Source organism: Lethenteron reissneri, chromosome 20 (assembly GCF_015708825.2).
Source record: "Lethenteron reissneri isolate LAM-NWPU_2019-01 chromosome 20, ASM1570882v1, whole genome shotgun sequence".
Classification (NCBI taxonomy): domain Eukaryota; kingdom Metazoa; phylum Chordata; class Hyperoartia; order Petromyzontiformes; family Petromyzontidae; genus Lethenteron; species Lethenteron reissneri.
The window spans coordinates 1,073,102-1,091,006 of NC_083798.1; the positions used below are offsets into that span (position 1 = coordinate 1,073,102).

Genomic DNA, 17,905 nt, shown 5'->3' on the forward strand with positions numbered 1-17,905 from the left:
TAGATTTTCCAATCGTTTTTATTTGGGTATGGTGTGGAAAATTCATGACATCTGATAAATATTAAAAATCTAGACAGCAAAACCAATCATTAGTAAAAACTCAATTGCATTGTAAGAACTACAGATTTCCTGTTTGATTACGATTCATTGGACAACCACCCACTAAGTGGTACTCACTTTATTGAGCCAAGAGGTGGGGGATGATGGTCCAAGTCAATCCAAGTCAATCCCCAACTAAGATTTGAACTTGCAATCTTCCGATTACAAATTGCGCACGTGATAGCTGGTTGCTTTATTACGATTAATCGAGTTATCCAAGTTGACCCCCAGTTGTCATCAAAAAGCCACGCCCGTGCTTTTATCTGACTTGGACACTCACGAATGATTACTATTACACTTTCTTACCCAGGAATGCATCAATCAAGGCACTTTTTCAGGAGGATCCTGCCAACTTATTCCAGTAGGAGGCTAACGTCTATACGGAAAAAACAATCATTTGTGCACTGTCAATAATACACGAACGTCTGTAAATTGTAGTTGGATTATTGGTGGATCACGACTCCTCCCATGATCGGCGAGATACGGCACCGGATACTTTGCCGGTTCGCAAACCACGATCCGCAGGGAGGGGCTAATGTGGAGCTGGACAGAGATCGCGCCTGGGGAAATGCAGGGATAAGATTGTGTTTTTGTTCATGTGGCATAGACTAACTCTGCCAACATGATTTGTTTAGTTTATCAAGAGACGCGCATAGCATAATTGCGCCATATGGATCTTCGAAATTCTTATCACCTAGTCGTGTGCTGCACTTTCTCAGGAATTGGCAAGGTATTTGCGGATTAATAAAATCGCTGCGGCCAATTCTCCCATAATCCGTGGCACTCTGGGTCAGCGTAAATATTCTTTGTGAAGATTATAAGTCTGACCGAGGCGCTGCAGCACGGATTACCGGGTCTGCAATATAGCCTTGCTCCCCATTTCAACACAGATTATTGGAGTTCTAATCTCATGGGTCGTCTTGTGCAACTGGTTTGAATTTTCCAGTCCTCTCCATGCACCAACAACCAATGAGGGGTTGCTCATGTCCACTGGTGGCCCCAGAGGATGGGACGCGTTAACCTCCACCCGAGATTTGAATTTACAAACCCATTCAGCTGCATACTCTAATCACAGCACCACATTTCTGGATATCCATATACCCAGACGATATATAGATCAGCAATGCGTTAAGGTGCACATTTAAACACATTCGTAAACCAGGTCCTGCATTGATAATTCATGTAGAAACATCTGAACATTTTCATAACTGGCTGCTGCTTAGGAAGGCCAATTTATCCTCACAATGGGAAGAGGCATGTTTCATTCATTTCCAAGTCGTGTTGGTGATCACTGTGACCTCGTGTGAGGAAGAGAATCTCACTTCTCTTGTCCTTCCCCCGCACCTCCGAGTAGCACGGTTGGCTACGAACTGTGCAAAAGGCGTTCAACATGCGCACGTATGCGCACCAGAGAGGCAGAGAGCAGGGCCACTTGTAAAAGGGATTTCCCTCGATGGCAGTGCACAAGCAGGGCATGGAGCACTAGCCCTGCTTGCTGTGCTGCCTGGGCGAGATCTTGTTGCGCAGAGACAGGAGGTCCCAGTAGATGTTGCGGTTGAGCACACGCCATGCGCACAGCAGACCTCCGAACATGGCTCCCGTAAATCCTGCGGTCAACACATCCTGGCCTGGGGTGGGGCAGCATGGAGAGCAGAGAACACAGGGGGATGTCATGGAAGCATACCACCGGCAGGATAAGAGAGATGTGTGGGTGTGCTTCGAGCGAGCCGTTTCAACTGGCGAGAAGAACCTCGGCTGGGATACTACGGCAATGGTTCAGTAGGGAGACATTAATCTGGACCAATTTTCTATGCTTTTTTAATGCCTGAAAAAAGTAATGTTCTTTGAATATCCTTTTACACTATCGATTGATAAACAATGGATAGTATTTGTCTTCCAGCCAAACTGCATGCAATAGCGGTGCAATATAACTCGGGCTCAACTTACCATTGTATGCCTCACGCTGGTTGGCAAATGACCAAATCACCTGGAATGCACCCGATCTTGTCAATCTCAGAAACTAGGCAGAGTGAAGCCTGGCTAGTGCTTGGATGAGCGACCGCCACGATTAAACCATATCATGGGCTGCTGGACAGCAGAGGGGAGTGCAGCACATTGCATGACTGTACCGTACATCAATGCTTCCACATCTATACTCTCTACCTTCACCAACCCCCATTGACCAGTGTGATGAAGTATGGTTAAATAGCTCCCCGTGACCCACATGGTGTGGGGGAGGCCCTAATCCAACGGTGTATTCACAAGAGGGCTGTCAATGAACAACGGCTGGTTGGTGATGAATGCGGTGTTTCTTGCTGTGTATTTGTGCTTTCACCTGTGAGATACAGGTTGGGGATGGAGGTCTCCGGACGCAGAACTGCTGTGGTTTCAGCACTGAAGCGCGGCAGGTTGTGGTGGATGCCGTAAATCTCCCCGCGAGGGGATGCGATGTAGTGCTGATGGGAGAGTGGACTCCCTGCCTCGATGTACTCAATCTGCACAGAGCGCAACGCGACAACAGCGTCATATACACTGCCAACACTGGGCGTGTGGATGTATCCAAAGTTTCCAGTTCAGCGAGGTTTAATTTGCCCAATAGTTTGCCGGCTGGCGATTCACTCAGATGTGGACTTAAATTCTGCATTATCCAAATTTAAGCGTTGGCTGTGGCCATGAGCAATACATTTTGGAAAGCATCCGTCGGGACTCGCTCACAAGCCCTGCCACGTCTGTATGAGACTACGCAACGGAGGCACTTGCGTATTGTCTCAGCCATGAAGTTACAAGAAACTGGTGTGCAAAGCGAGAGAGCGTTTCGTATCCCGGTGTAGAGGTCGGCAGTGCCCGATGGTGACGCTCACGTTGTCTCGGATCTGAGGGAACAAGTCTGTGGCACTGTCCAACAAGCGCCGTGCCATGGCCATCTTGAACGTCATGTACTCCTCCCCTCTCTTCTTCACGTGCTCATCCTTCCACTCCTCAAACCACTCGTAGGGAGCAAACGTCACTATGGCCAGCGTGGACTTTCCTGAAATAAGCACAAAGGTTTGCACATTTCAAGCGTGTTATAAATTACTCAACGGGGATTACACACAGCAACCATCGCCTCCTACTGGCAGACGAATGCTCATTTGCAGGGCCAGGTGCTGAGTCACAGAGGGACAGCTGCTACTGGGGGTGCAACTTTTAAATGTTTAAGATGAGATGTACAGCAGCTTATTGCGACTATCGCGCTCCGAGATGCCCCGGTGTAATGGGCCCTAAAACAAAAACAAGTCATTATAATTATAAGCACATAAAATGGTAAAAGTGACAAAAAACAAGTGTAATTCCAAACATAATACTTAAGTCACCAATTACATCTCTTAAACAGACACAATTAGTGGGTGTGATGCTGTTATCTCTGCACTGCAAGGCTTTACTCTGAAGCAGAAGATGATTGAAAGTGATTAAATAATTTAAATTATAAAATAATTGAATACCAATGTGCTTGGAAAAAAAAGTGTTCAATCAGTGTATATTACCTAGTATGGCATAGATCAGAAAAACGAAAACTGGCAAAGATAATATTTCAAAGCATGGAAGTACGTAAAAAAAACATGACATCTCTTCTCAATTAACCACCAACCGTGCCGACAAGTCAGGACTTACAGGTTTGCACCACCACTCCCACCAGACAGATCTCCCATATAGCCTTGAGCAGACTGTTGGGCCAAATGCTGTTCACGAGCACTTATGAAGAACGGAATTGCACACGAGGGGGTGGGTGGCCAGCACCACGCCCAACCACATTTGTCTACCTAGTGACGATGTTTACACACCGTTCCAGGTACTCATTTGATGCTGAGTAGACCTAGGGGAGGCCCAGGACCGGTTCAGATAATCATCACTGATGTTGGCCGTGAGCGGGAATCGAACCGAGGTCGCTGGGTTTTTAGTGCAGCGCGCTAGCCATAACACTACCGCTCCCACCACCAATACCAATACATCTCTGCAAGGTTCATTTTAAATGCAAAGAAGCATGGAAAGTTGCGTGTATGGACTTTTACTGTGAAACAACTAATGGCAATGACATGGGGAGGTCTTCATCAAGCAGTGCCTAGATCGTGGCTTGGGGATTATGAATCCGAATTCAGTGAAAATCCAAATACTTTTTTTCAATTGGATCATTTGGTGACCAAGTTCCGATCATCAACTAGCGACTTAAAAAAAAAAATATCGCCTCATTGAAGCATGACAACCATCTCTGCCGATTGAGTATCGACTCAGTTCTCGCGAAGAAGCGGCCTCTCCCGCTCCGACACACGTCCCCAACGTGTGGCGAGAAGCTGTCTGCTGTTAGTGTTGCCGGCAGTGACTCGGGGCTGAGTGCTTACCAGGATAGCGCTGCTCCCAGCAGGGGTCCTTGGCAGAGGGGAAGGAAATGAATTGCATGGGGACATCCGCCTCAGCTGCCTCTTCTTTGGAGAGCGCCATGAACCTGCTGAAGCTGCGCGAGTTGGAGCAGAGGCGACATCACTCAGGAACACTCAAGTCCCATTCACAATGCCTTAGTCTGAGCAAACTCCTCAACAGTTGGAGCGTTAACCCAGCAGAGCACCACTCATCCTCCTGAAATGGTTTTGAAGAGAAAAAATGTGCTTTAGATGTTTGGTCAATTATTTAATGACGTTTTTCTTTTCTGTGCCAAAGAGGAATGAAGTTGCCAGATACGAGAGAGCTCTCAAACACCACGCAGATGTGCAACTCACATGCTGCACTGCCCCCCACTGGCATCTCGTACCAAAGCGGGAGGGACGTACAAAAACATGACATCTCTTCTAAATTCGTTACCATCCCTGCCCACAAGTCAGGATTTACAGGATTGCACCACCACTCCCACCATCATTACCAATGCATACATCTCTGCAAGGTTCGTCTTAAATTAGACGTCTCACCGTTGACAAAGGTTGTTACAATTTGAACCACAAAAACACACTTGAAATGCAAGCGAGAAGCCAGAGTCGTGGTTTGCTTTGTACCGCATCCGAAAATCGCACGGCCGGTGTGACCACCTCTTACGCCGCTGGTAGGCGAGACGCTGCCGTGTTGCGAACGTGGCTGTCAAGGCCTAATCGTGGGACACGTCGCCCAGCAATGTCCGATGCTTCGTTCATTCAATGGCGGCATCTCAGACATTCGCTAGATTGCTCCCATGGCCATTAACTAACCTCGACATCAACAAAGGTCGGCAATAATTGCCTTGCCGTACAAAATAAAAAGAAACTACCCACATGTCCCCAATGCATACCTGGCATCGAGGTCATTCTCCTTGAACAGCCACACGTTAGCAGCTTTCAACTTGAGCTGTTCCTTGGTTCCGTCGAGTCCTACAAACACGGTGAAGGCTCCTATGCCGTGCTGCAGTCGACTCAGCTGCTCACGAGCTCCTGCGTGTAGAGGGCACACACACATCACGCGGACATATTTCTCCGTGCGCAAGCTCACTCCTGTGGAAATTCAAAGCAGCTTGCGCGATTAAATCACTAAATACAAGGGTTTAATTGACCTTTCAAATCCTTGTCTCCTCGTATCACGTGGTTTAATAAATCTTGAGACTGATTTTGACTTCGCAAAGTCTCTTCAGCAAGGTGTGGCTTTGTAAGGTGTTGCTACTTGGTATTTAGAGGTTATGTACAGGACTATTCATGAAACATGTGGAGCTCAATAATCTTGAACAAATCCCACCGGGAAACATTAATCTCTAAGACCCCTCTGCTGACAAGACAAATTGTCATTCCTTTGGGTGATTTACCAATTCTCATCAACATATTTCCAATTACAATTCAAGAAAACCGCAAACAACACTTTTTCAGTGATTACATTTAACCCAAACGCGTGACCTTGTCATGTCAGCACACAATAAGGGAACATGTGAAAGTGTTGGCTCAAGGAGTTCTTCACTCAAGAGCTCCCCCTGTTATGCATCAATTTCTTCCGGGTTCTCCACTTTATTCCCACAAGCTAAAAAAAACAATGGAACTGGTTTTGACCTAAAGCAGCAATACATTACTTGAAAATAAAAAATGTTTGGATTACCCATAGCAACAGTTCCGCTTAATGCAAAGATATGTCAGGACCCTTCTGAGTCTCAGTGAGCCAATCCTAGGCACACGAGCAGAGCAATAACAAAAACACCTTTCCATGTGACGCCATCTCACCTGCAGTTGCCAGCTTCTCCTCCGCAAGCAGAACCTCGTAGGTGTTAAACATGCCAGCGTCCGAAATGACCATGGGGGCATTAACCTGCACCTCTTCGCCTCCTTTGTTCACCATCACTCCTGCCAGCACACAGGGGGGCGAGCGACGACACGCGTTGACAAGGGCACCAGTAACGCAACACTGTGCAGCAGTGGCACTTCGTCGTGTGTCAGTCGTCGTGTGTCAGTCGGTCATGCCAGGAGATTGTTCCTGAAGACAAGCCAAGCACAATGGCTCAAATTTAAACATCTGTCCATCACAAGCCACATGTTGATGCATGATTAAACAGTTCAGAGCGGGTATGTAAATAAGATCCACTGTATGAGATACAGTCGCGATAAATCTCCAGAATATTTGCGTGAGGCGAGGGTAGCTATTGTGTTGCAACATTTTACAATAATTTAAGTCACATGGCTTTAGAACCTGCGGAGGAATGTGGTTAATTAATTGAGTTCCCATTTTGCCTGGAGATGAATGGGATTTTTTGTCACTCCACTTCTGAATTAGAGCCTCCCACACCGTGCGGGTCATGGGGAGTATTTGCCTATACAGCTATCCTTCGATTTACAAAATAGATGTGTTCTTCAAAAAACATACGTACAACAAAGTTTTGTAAATCGGAACGGCTTTTCCCCTCAATTTAAGACTAACAATTAGGGATGTGTTTTAGACAGTCATTCCAACTCTGCTCCTAACCTAATAATAAACACCTATATCACTTTTTATAATACAAAAATACTAAAGAACATAAATATAAGAATGGTTGAATAATAATTAATTCAAAACGAAAAATGATAACCTTTTCAGTCCACTCAGCAAAAGAGCCGCATCTTGGAATGAGTGGCAAGGGGATATGGAGGCGTCACTGTTGCACTGCAGGGACACCGTGACGCTGTGGCTGATAGATAATGACTCGGGTGCTTCCTGTTGGATCTCATGGTACATGCCGTGTAAATTTTCGTTCACGTGGAAATTCCATTTCGGTAATCAAAAAGTGTCCAGAATTTGTCAATTGCGTGAATGCTAAATTTTGTAAATCAAACGCTCATAATTTTAAGGATAGCTGTATTTCACTGTATTGGTGTGGGTTGATGAAGACAGAGATTACAAAGGCTGGAGCATTGTGTACAGCACATTGGATTTTTCTGCACTGCCAATCCTCGCAACGTAGCACTGCAGAGACCTACGACACCTGTTTTATGCATGTTGGTCACCCATACAAACACTACCCAGGCTTCACGCAGCTTAGCTTCCGATGTCTGATGAGATTGGGCGCATTCCAGGTGATTTTGCCATCGGAATATTTTTTTACTGTAAACTTAGTCACAGCTGAGTTCCACCTAGGCCCCTAACACGGTTCAGTCCAGGCTTGAGCCCAGAATTGAGCGCAAGCTTGAGCCGCTTCTTTGCTTTCAACCATGGCTTGGCTGAGAGCTCATGGGAATCCTGAGCGTGGCAGGAACGGTGCTCAGAGCAGGCTAAAGTGAAGCACAGCTTTGAACCGACTCACTTGAGCCAGAGCCGAGCCGTGACAAAGCTCAGTGGGCTTTCCCTGATAAGATAGAACATTGTTTAGTTTTTTTGCAAGTGATTTGTTTACCATTCCTCTACTTTGCACTATCGTGTTTTTGTATGGTTTGTTGTAACATTCTGACCTGCCCCTACTGGACATCTGTGAAAAGGGCTTTACAGCTCATCGCATTCCTCCAGTATCAATAAATATTCTGATTCTGAAGAATAGGAGGCCTTAAGAGTCTCGGGGACATGTTCTCAGAAAACCGCGCCACGAAGTGTCCCATCGTCACGGTGCGCAGACGCACCACAGGCACGGCCGCCCGAGTCGAGCAGGATGCGCGAGACGGGCGCACGCACCAGCACGGCGCCGCCCGCGCGCTGGATCACGGGGATGATGTGCATGGCGATCTCGCTGGCGCCCCCCACCGGGTACCAGCTGCCCTGCACAAAGTGGTTGATGAGGATCGCCTGCATCACGAAGCTTGTGTCCTTGGGAGGGCAACCTGGAGGGCAGACGATGATAATCATCTTAACAGCATTTACGAACATTTGTACATTTGTATGTTGAACTTCTTTTGTGCCGGATGTAGCCAACCGTGCTATCATCTGTTAAAACTGATACGGGCATTCAAGCTACACGTATTGAGTATTGTGCATACGATTAGATAATATAACAGTAATTTAAATTAAACTAGTATTGTAAACAAGAGTAACTTTAACTTCAAATAAAATATCAGACACTGCTCTTCTACTTCAATTGCTATTAACACTGACTTACAAGATAACAATATAATAACTTGAATCATGTAATGTTTCTGTAAATGTTCCTTAAGTATACATTTTTTGCTCATTAGTCTTCATGCAATAATATCAGTATGCTCTGTTTGCCTTGAAATTCTATTCCTTAAAGTCTAAAATTATACATCGATAAATCTTGACGTAAAGCTTTCGTGACTGCAGGAATTCATACTCTTTGGGTCTTTCGGTCGTCACGAAAGAAGGGGGGTAGAGATAGGGGGAGAGAGGGGGGGGGGGGGAGAGAAGGGGTAGATATAGGGAAAGAGAGAGGGGGGGAGAGAGAAGGGGTAGATATAGGGAAAGAGAGAGGGGGGGAGAGAGAAGGGGTAGATATAGGGGGGGGAGAGAGAGGGGGGGGGGGGAGAGAAGGGGTAGATATAGTGAGAGAGAGAGGGGGGAAGAAATAAGGGCAGAGAGGGGGTAGAGATAGGGGGAGAGAGAGGGGGTAGAGATGGGGGGCATTGCACCTCACTCCACACATCCACACTGCTGACGGTGGAGGTTGACAAGAAATTACAAATCAAGTCATGACCCAAAGTGGTTGATGACATCTTTCCAATGATTGCTGAGTTTATAAACGTCTTCTCGGTTGAAATTATGTCTGTGTCTATATATGTGGATGGCCTCATGAACGAAGGCAGTAGGCTTGCAAAATACCATCGTTTTAGAGAAATCAATTATCGTGTAAGCCAACCGCATTTAAAGAATGATCAGCTACGGCAGAAGTATTGGTCCTACCGTCTTTCAAATCTGCCTTACGTTCATGAACACGGTCCGAGGCATGTCGCTTAGTTTCCCCAATGTAACTAACTGCTGCTGCAGATACAGCTTAGTTTGTAGACACTGGGATATTACTGGTAGGAACCTCCTGGTCACACCAGCCCACAGGGGATTATTGTGTCCATCCGTCCGTCATGCAGGGAGGGGCTGGGTGGGGAGGTTGGGGCTGGGTGGGGAGGGGAGGGTGGGGAGGGCTGGGTGGGGAGGGTTGGGCTGGGTGGGGGTGGGAGGGGAGGGGCTGATCACCCCATGGTGCCCTTATAAAACTCAACGTTTAACCTACTCACGCCGGCTTGTGCCCGCCCTCACAGTCGGGCATATTTGCGGAATACACCACGCCGCCGTTGACCCTGGCCATTGACAGAGCAACCAAACGTTCCTACCAGCTCCCTCCGCAGGAAAGTGTTGCATGTCAGGAATCTTGTCCTTCACAGATGGGATCAGATCACGAATTTTATGTACTGTGTTAAATCGACCTGGATTTTGTTTGTTCATGATTTTGGAAATATTTTTGGTTACCCCTGCTATGTATGGCAAGGTGATGGTTTTGATTGGGTCCTCAGATGGCTTTGTGGATTGTGTAGTTAGAGTATCCATTCGCCTTGAGAGCTTGGTGTACGTGTTTGAGTTCACTGGTTAGGTGTTCATTGTCGGAGATACATTGAGCTCTATGGTGTAGCGTTTTGATGAGGGAATTCTTCTGGGATGGATGGTGGTGGGAATCAGGTTTTAGGTTGGCATCAGTATGGGTTATTTTTCTGTTGACAGAATGGCTCATTGAGTCATCTGGTCTCTCTTTGATTAAGACATCCAAGAAAGGTAGATTGCCATCCTTTTCTACCTCCATGGTGAACTTTATGGCTGAGTGTATGAAACTGATGTGGTTGAGGAATTGTTTCAGAGCCGATCGACCATGTGGCCAGATGACGAACGTGTCATCCATGTACCTCTTCCACAAGGACGGGCATAGAGTAGATGCCTGGATGGCGTCAGTCTCAAATTGGTCCATGAAAATGTTAGCTACAACCAGCGATAAGGGAGAACCCTTTGGGGTCGAAACGTCGTGAGTTTTTGGTTTTTATTACATTTTTATTTTATTTTTTATTTTTTACCAAAGAATATAAATTCCTGCAGTCACGAAAGTTAAATACAAATGTAAGGTTACAAATATTATCGCAGTCTCTATGATCCACTGTATATTATGTTCCAAATTATATCAAGCATAACAAATATGATTTCCATTAACTGTTGCATTTTTACAAAGCATTAAAAAACCATTCAAAAGCTGGACTAGGAGGTGTGATGGTAGAGGCAGAAATGGGTGAGATGTTAGCTAGAAATGTGAAGTGACAGGGCCAAGGAAAAAAAGAGGGGAAATAAAGGGCTAGGTAGAGATCCACTTGCAGCACGCATAAACACAGGGACACCGGGAAAGTCATAAATCAGACAGACAGGTACTGACAAAGAAAGTCTTGAGATAGCGGAACAAACAGATAGACAAAGCCATCGAGAGACACAGACAAGATCGACAGGAAGCATATACCTACACCCAGAAAAAGCGTAAATCCACACATGGTAACAAATACATTGTCGCAAATTATCTGATTTATCCAGAAGGCTCAACTAGATGTTATTATCTGCTCTTTGGTGCCAAATAGTGCTCAATACTCTAGCTACGGAGTACATTAAGATACAGATAAACGAAAATGGCTTACAGTATCCAAAAATGCAAGCCACAGCCGACGTTTATACGTATTCAAAACAGGATCCAAAGTAAAAAACGCAGGGCAGTGGACTCGATTTAAATAAGAAAAAAATAGCGCAATCTGTGCGCTCTACCTGTACGAGTTGTAAAGAATAAATGACACATAGGACATGAAAAATCTACGATGCAGGGTCAATGAAAAATCCACACCACAGACTGTGAAGAATCGGCGAATCACGCGAGGTGCTGCACAAAGACTGCACAACGCATGCTACGTACCGTAGTCCCCAAAGTTGTAGGCCATGACGGCACGAAGGTCTGCATTGTCGGTAATCTCGGCGAGCACAGAGGAGAGGCTACGCGAAGACAGACGGAAGTAGGAGGTCAACCGGTCGATGATGCCCACGCGAATGAGCAGCTTGGACAGCCACAGAGGCAGCATCTTCAGTAGCGGTGAATAGAGAAACCCCTTGCGCACCTCCTGCACAAAGTAGAGCAGTCCAACACATGCATGTGCAGCGCGGCCCATAACACAGTTGCTATGACATTATACAACAGGAATGCTGGTTAAGAGGATATGTTACTACTTGATTTCTTCCTGCCTCAGCAGTCTGCCTGCTGTATATTTTCACCTGAAGATGATTGCTTGTGTTGCGATCGAAACGTCGTGATTTATCTTATTATTTTTCTATCTACGTGACTTTACCAAAAGACCCAAAGAGTATTCATCTTTGTAGTCAATATATATATTTTTTAATAATACACATTTCTAAATCTTGACTTAAAGCTTTCGTGGCTGCAGGAATTCATATTCTTTGGGTCTTGCAGTAAAGCGACGTAGATAGAGAAATACAAATATTACATTTTTATTATTTTTTCTATCTACGTGGCTTTACCGAAAGAACCAAAGAATACACATTTCTAATTTTTACTTAAACTTTTTTTCTCAAAATAATATAGCTCGCCTTAATATTCAAAATGACACACTTTTTTGTGGTATTATCAAGATCAAAAAGGTAATCAGTTTAACACATAGGCTTTCACGACAATTATTATTAATAACGAAGGTTGTTGGGTTAGATCCAAAAAACTTTATTATTAATCAAAAGGCAATGTTGACAAATGTTACGGTGCCTTTTTTTGTTATCAATCCTTGTTTTTCTACATTATCAAAACCCCATTATCACAACCATATCTTTAATAACATCTCTATCTTCACTAGAATTATTACTCTCACTATCATCACATTGTTATATCTATTGCTATCAACCTCATCACCATCACAATTACTCCACACATCTACAGACAATGGGGTTACAGGACTGAATTGGAATACCACATGGAGATGACAATTTTACATCAGACAACAGGCTACTGCCATGGAATATAGTTCATATATTTTCCTAGTGTCATCCAAGTGTCACCATACACTAGGAATTTGTGAATTCAGAAATTAAAATCAATTATTATACACAATGCAAGGATGAAGTCACGTGTGTAAGAATTGTTTCCAGTTGATGAAAATTGTATACAATTTATATCTTAATGCACATTTAAAAGAAAAAATACAGAACACACAAGACAATGAAAGTGAGACAATACAAATGACACAGTACAAACGAGTCAAAAATTTATCAACTCTTGAATGGAATGGTGACCCCTAATGATGACGAGCCTGAGAACTACAATGGGTGAATCATTACATGACCACCATATACAGCCATTGATATATTTCTCATGTGTGTCGATTGATATATCAAAAGTGGTTGTTGACGAGTAGACCAGTCTCCCTGGTGAGCCACCAGCTGTACCTGCAGGAGGGAGTGGAACTTGTCAATTGCTTTTGTATCCTTGGGGAAGGCGGCGTGCAGCTCGTCCCAGAAGCGGCGCCTCCCACTGTAGAGCGGCACGACGAGGCGCGGGGCAGCGGGGTCTCCGAACACCACCGTGTCGAACGGATCGTCCAGCTCCACCCATTGCAGCTGCCCGTCCGTCAGCTGGTCGATGAGTGTACGAGACACGGAGTTCTTGTGCATCTCCCCAATGTAGTGTATCCCTGTCGTGAACACATCGCCATGCACACACACAAAGAACATCGTCACAAAGGAAAAACAAAGTCTTTCGGAAAAAACACACCCTAAGACTAGGCCTAATAGCCACACAGCCCATCCCACGAAGAAAACGTTAATATCCGCCCCCATTTATTTATATCCAGAATGCCCTGCAGGGGAAAGTTCTAGCGGCAGGAACTTTCTCATGTAATTCTACCGGACCAACACAGGTGAAGTCCACGTTCCCTGTGCAGATGACAACCAGTCCCAAGTTGGGGTAATCGCCACACGTTGATTCTTCAGAAAGGCAATGTAACAGTACACCACGATTGTGACTGTACAATACCACAGGGGAGTTGCACAACGCCACATGACATGGGTTGTGCTTACAATTGGTAAATGATTTAGTGCTGAAATATGATTACTATTGGTCTCAGGCAACAGCAGTAGAGCATAAAGCTGTTGCATTAATGGGCAGTGGACAGATACTCCGACAGTTTTATTGCCTGTCGCGAATGGGATAAAAGGTTTGAGTTGAAAGATATTTTTGTTCGAAATAATGTATTGTCATTATATTTTATTGAATGAAATGTTTGCATTACTTTGCCAAATAAAGCATTTTTTTAATTTGGTAATTTCCCATTTGAAGTGTGATTCTGGTATTTCTCATTGTGGGTTAGATTGCATAAATACAGATTATATATTTCTTTATATAAATGATATATTTTCACAATCTAACCCATAAAAACCTGGATTATGGATGATAATGGTGGCGAAAGCCTACGTGTTAAGCTGTAGAGTTTGAGTTATAATTTGTTGTTAAGTCCACCACTTGCACCCTTCACCACTGCCCATGTATTCTATTCTTGCGAATGGCAATGTGTCCAAGAGATAAATGCTGACGTTGAGGTCTGCGAGCCACGAGAGGGCTTGAGGAGAGATTTCGTATCGTTTTGCCACCTCCCTGTTGAAAGAGCGCAGACCACAATGGTTTACGATATGGTCTATCGTCTGGCTTGCATGGCAACAATTGCACTACTGTGGCTTGACATTAATTTTCCATTTGTGAAAGAAATGCCTTTTGATTTTCTGATGCAATTATTTGAACAGAAGGCAACACAGACAGAGAATCCCAAGGGCTGCTTGTTGTGCTTGGATTCCTCACCTACATCGAACTCAAAGCCCTTTTTCTGGTAGGTGTGACAGCAGCCCCCAGCACGAGTGTGCTGCTCCAGCACCAGCACACGACGCCCAGCTTTGGCCAGCAGCGCCGCCGTTGTGAGTCCTCCAATGCCACTTCCCACCACCACGGCATCCAGCTGCTTCGGAACGCGGCTCTCCACAAATCCTGACATGCACACCAAGGCAAAGAACCTCTTTATCGCCGACACGGCACACCGGGATAGGTGCGTGGCCAGCACCCCGGCTGGCCGCCTTTGCAGTGTTTGCGTACGCGCAACGCACCGGGTGCCCATTTAGAGCAGAGTCCACCTCGGGGAGGTCTTTGGAAGATTAAAGGCAAACGATCCAAATGACATGCACGGGCTGGGAATTGAACCCAGATCCCTGGTCAAAGTCATAGTGTAACGCGTGAACCACTGTGCCACCATGACGTGCAGCATATCTCTACGTAGCCATTTGGCAAGAAACCCGGCACAATCTCCGGGCAGTACTGTACGTGCACAGAGTTCATAGGCAGCATTAGTCTCACTGGAATGCTGTCACGTAGGACACGTTACGACGTGATGAAACCATTCTAAAAATAGCTGTGTGGCTCAGGGTGGCCATGCTTGGTCTGTGTCAGTTCTTGGCATTGTTCACATTACGTGCTCTAATCACAGCGTCTCACGCGAGATTACAACAGGTGGTCAGGCGGGGCATTTATTGGGAGTACAAAACTTAGACCTGTGTTAGGAATGAAGGTGATAACACCTAGCCCCTTTCCTATCTTCAACCTGCAAAAAAACTCTGCAGCTATATTTAGTTAGTGGCCATATTCAGGAAGGATTCATATCAGAGGCAAGATTTATTGAAGTCAAATTACACAATAAAGTTACATTTCTTTATGTAAATTGCATTGGATAGTAAGTCCAGCAGACGGATACAACACAGGCAGCGATGAGCACACACACACAGGGGGTCACCGCGATATTGCCATGGTTCTAATGCGACTGCATTGCCACAGGTGTAAGTACTGCACTGTTAATACGAGCTACATACGCACATGGTGCATACACTAGACATAGCACATAGAATATTTGCACTGTGTGCATGCGTAACCCATGCATGTCAGTGAATACAGACGCGTTGATACCCTGCACTGTCCATAAACACAGACAACAAAGTTGCTGCTGCAGCTGCTGCTGCTGCTGATAGCGCGCGGCGAGTGGGTGAGAGGCGGCAGCCCGCCAGCCACGGCCATGAACTTGGCACAAGCCCCACGAGTGTGGCGCCATGTGGCCCCATGTGGCCCCAGCATGAGACTGCGGTGAGCATCAGCTGGGCTCCCTCGAGGGAGGAGGAGTCGAGGTTTGTCGAGGCCTGGCAGGTGCAACCGGTGGTCCCCGACTCCCCTTGCAACCCTCCTGTCGGCCCCAGCTCAGCAGCGTCCCCCGTCCCGCGAGTGACAGGCGGAGGAGGCCTCCGCGGCCGCGGCTCCACGGCCCCTCACCTTGGCGGATCACTTTCTCCCGCGCCTCCTTCTCGATGGTCAGGGCCGCGGGCTCGCGCCGCGTGTCCGTCTTGAACGGGTTGTGCTCGGCGGAGGCGCCGAAAGGCAGCACGCCGTGCCTGGCGAGCAGCACCACGCCGAGCGCTACGAGCAGCGCCAGCAGCGCCAGCGGCAGCAGCAGCCAGGCGCACATCACGCACAGCGACATCGCGACCCGTGGGAGCGAGGCGGCAGCTGCGGCACCGCGGGGACCACTCTCCTCGCTCTCCTCGGACTCTGCCGCGGTCGGCAGCACTCCGCCAGGTAGACGGGCAGAGGGCGTGGCCAGCGTCGCCCGCCCCCCCCCCGCTAACACCCCGCCCACCTCGGCCAATAGACGCTTGAGATGGCAGCGAGCCACGCCCCCTCAAGACGCGTTAGCCAATGAGCGGGGCGTGCGTTGGCAGTGGCGCGATCGGTCACGCGAGGTCTCGTGCGGGTGGGGTCGCACACGGGGGGGGGGGCTGGCGGAGTGGGGGGGGGTGTCACTGGAAGGTGTGCGGGGCCGATGCGGGGGGGCAGTGTGGGGCGAGGCAGTGTGGAGGGGAGTGTGGAGGGGGGGCGAGGCAGTGTGAAGGGGGTGGGGCGAGGCAGTGTGGAGGGGGGGCGAGGCAGTGTGGAGGGGGGGCAAGGCAGTGTGAAAGGGGGTGGGGCGAGGCAGTGTGGAGGGGGTGGGGCGAGGCAGTGTGGAGGGGGTGGGGCGAGGCAGTGTGGAGGGGGGGCAAGGCAGTGTGGAGGGGGGGGGGGCGAGGCAGTGTGGAGGGGGGGGGGGCGAGGCGGTGTGGAGGGGGGGGGGGGGGGCGAGGCAGTGTGGAGGGGGTGGAGCGAGGCAGTGTGGAGGGGGGGGGCGAGGCAGTGTGGAGGGGGGGGCGAGGCAGTGTGGAGGGGGGGGGGGGCGAGGCAGTGTGGAGGGGGGGGGCGAGGCGGTGTGGAGGGGGGGTGGGGCGAGGCAGTGTGAAAGGGGTGGGGCGAGGCAGTGTGGAGGGGGTGGGGCGAGGCAGTGTGGAGGGGGTGGGGCGAGGCAGTGTGGAGGGCAGTGTGGAGGGGGTGGGGCGAGGCAGTGTGGAGGGGGGGGCGAGGCAGTGTGGAGGGGGGGGGGCGAGGCAGTGTGGAGGGGGGGGGCGAGGCGGTGTGGAGGGGGGGGGGGGGCGAGGCAGTGTGGAGGGGGGGCGAGGCAGTGTGAAGGGGGGGGGGAGGCAGTGTGGAGGGGGGGCGAGGCAGTGTGGAGGGAGTGGAGCGAGGCAGTGTGGAGGGGGGGGCGAGGCAGTGTGGAGGGGGGGGGGGCGAGGCAGTGTGGAGGGGGGGGGCGAGGCAGTGTAGAGGGGGGGGGGGCGAGGCAGTGTGGAGGGAGTGGAGCGAGGCAGTGTGGAGGGGGGGGCGAGGCAGTGTGAAGGGGGGGCGAGGCAGTGTGGAGGGGGGGGCGAGGGCAGTGTGAAGGGGGGGCGAGGCAGTGTGGAGGGGGGGGGCGAGGCAGTGTGAAGGGGGGGCGAGGCAGTGTGGAGGGGGGGGGCGAGGCAGTGTGGAGGGGGGGGGGGCGAGGCAGTGTGGAGGGGGGGGGCGAGGCAGTGTAGAGGGGGGGGGCGAGGCAGTGTGGAGGGAGTGGAGCGAGGCAGTGTGGAGGGGGGGGGCGAGGCAGTGTAGAGGGAGTGGAGCGAGGCAGTGTGGAGGGGGGGGGGCGAGGCAGTGTAGAGGGGGGGGGGGCGAGGCAGTGTGAAGGGGGGGCGAGGCAGTGTGGAGGGGGGGGGGGCGAGGCAGTGTGGAGGGGGGGGGGGCGAGGCAGTGTGGAGGGGGGGGGCGAGGCAGTGTGAAGGGGGGCGAGGCAGTGTGGAGGGGTGGAGGGGGGGGGGCGAGGCGGTGTGGAGGGGGGGGGGCGAGGCAGTGTGGAGGGGGGGGGCGAGGCAGTGTGGAGGGGGTGGAGGGGGGGGGGGCGAGGCGGTGTGGAGGGGGGGGGCGAGGCACGTGTGGAGGGGGGGGGCGAGGCAGTGTGGAGGGGGTGGAGGGGGGGGG

At 49.1% G+C, this 17,905-nt stretch overlaps 1 protein-coding gene across 1 annotated transcript; it reads right to left on the minus strand.

Annotated features, from left to right (window-relative positions):
• Window positions 1-16,160, minus strand: RETSAT (retinol saturase). Its single transcript, XM_061554547.1, has 11 exons — window positions 15,860-16,160; window positions 14,354-14,536; window positions 12,949-13,193; window positions 11,417-11,618; window positions 8,160-8,357; window positions 6,300-6,419; window positions 5,390-5,528; window positions 4,476-4,588; window positions 2,961-3,127; window positions 2,435-2,594; window positions 1-1,727 (listed from the first exon to the last, which is right to left on the minus strand). Exons 1-11 carry the CDS (start codon window positions 16,065-16,067, stop codon window positions 1,582-1,584), a joined length of 1,881 nt encoding a protein of 626 aa, XP_061410531.1. The 5' UTR covers window positions 16,068-16,160; the 3' UTR covers window positions 1-1,581.
• Between the last annotated feature and the right edge of the window lie 1,745 nt (window positions 16,161-17,905).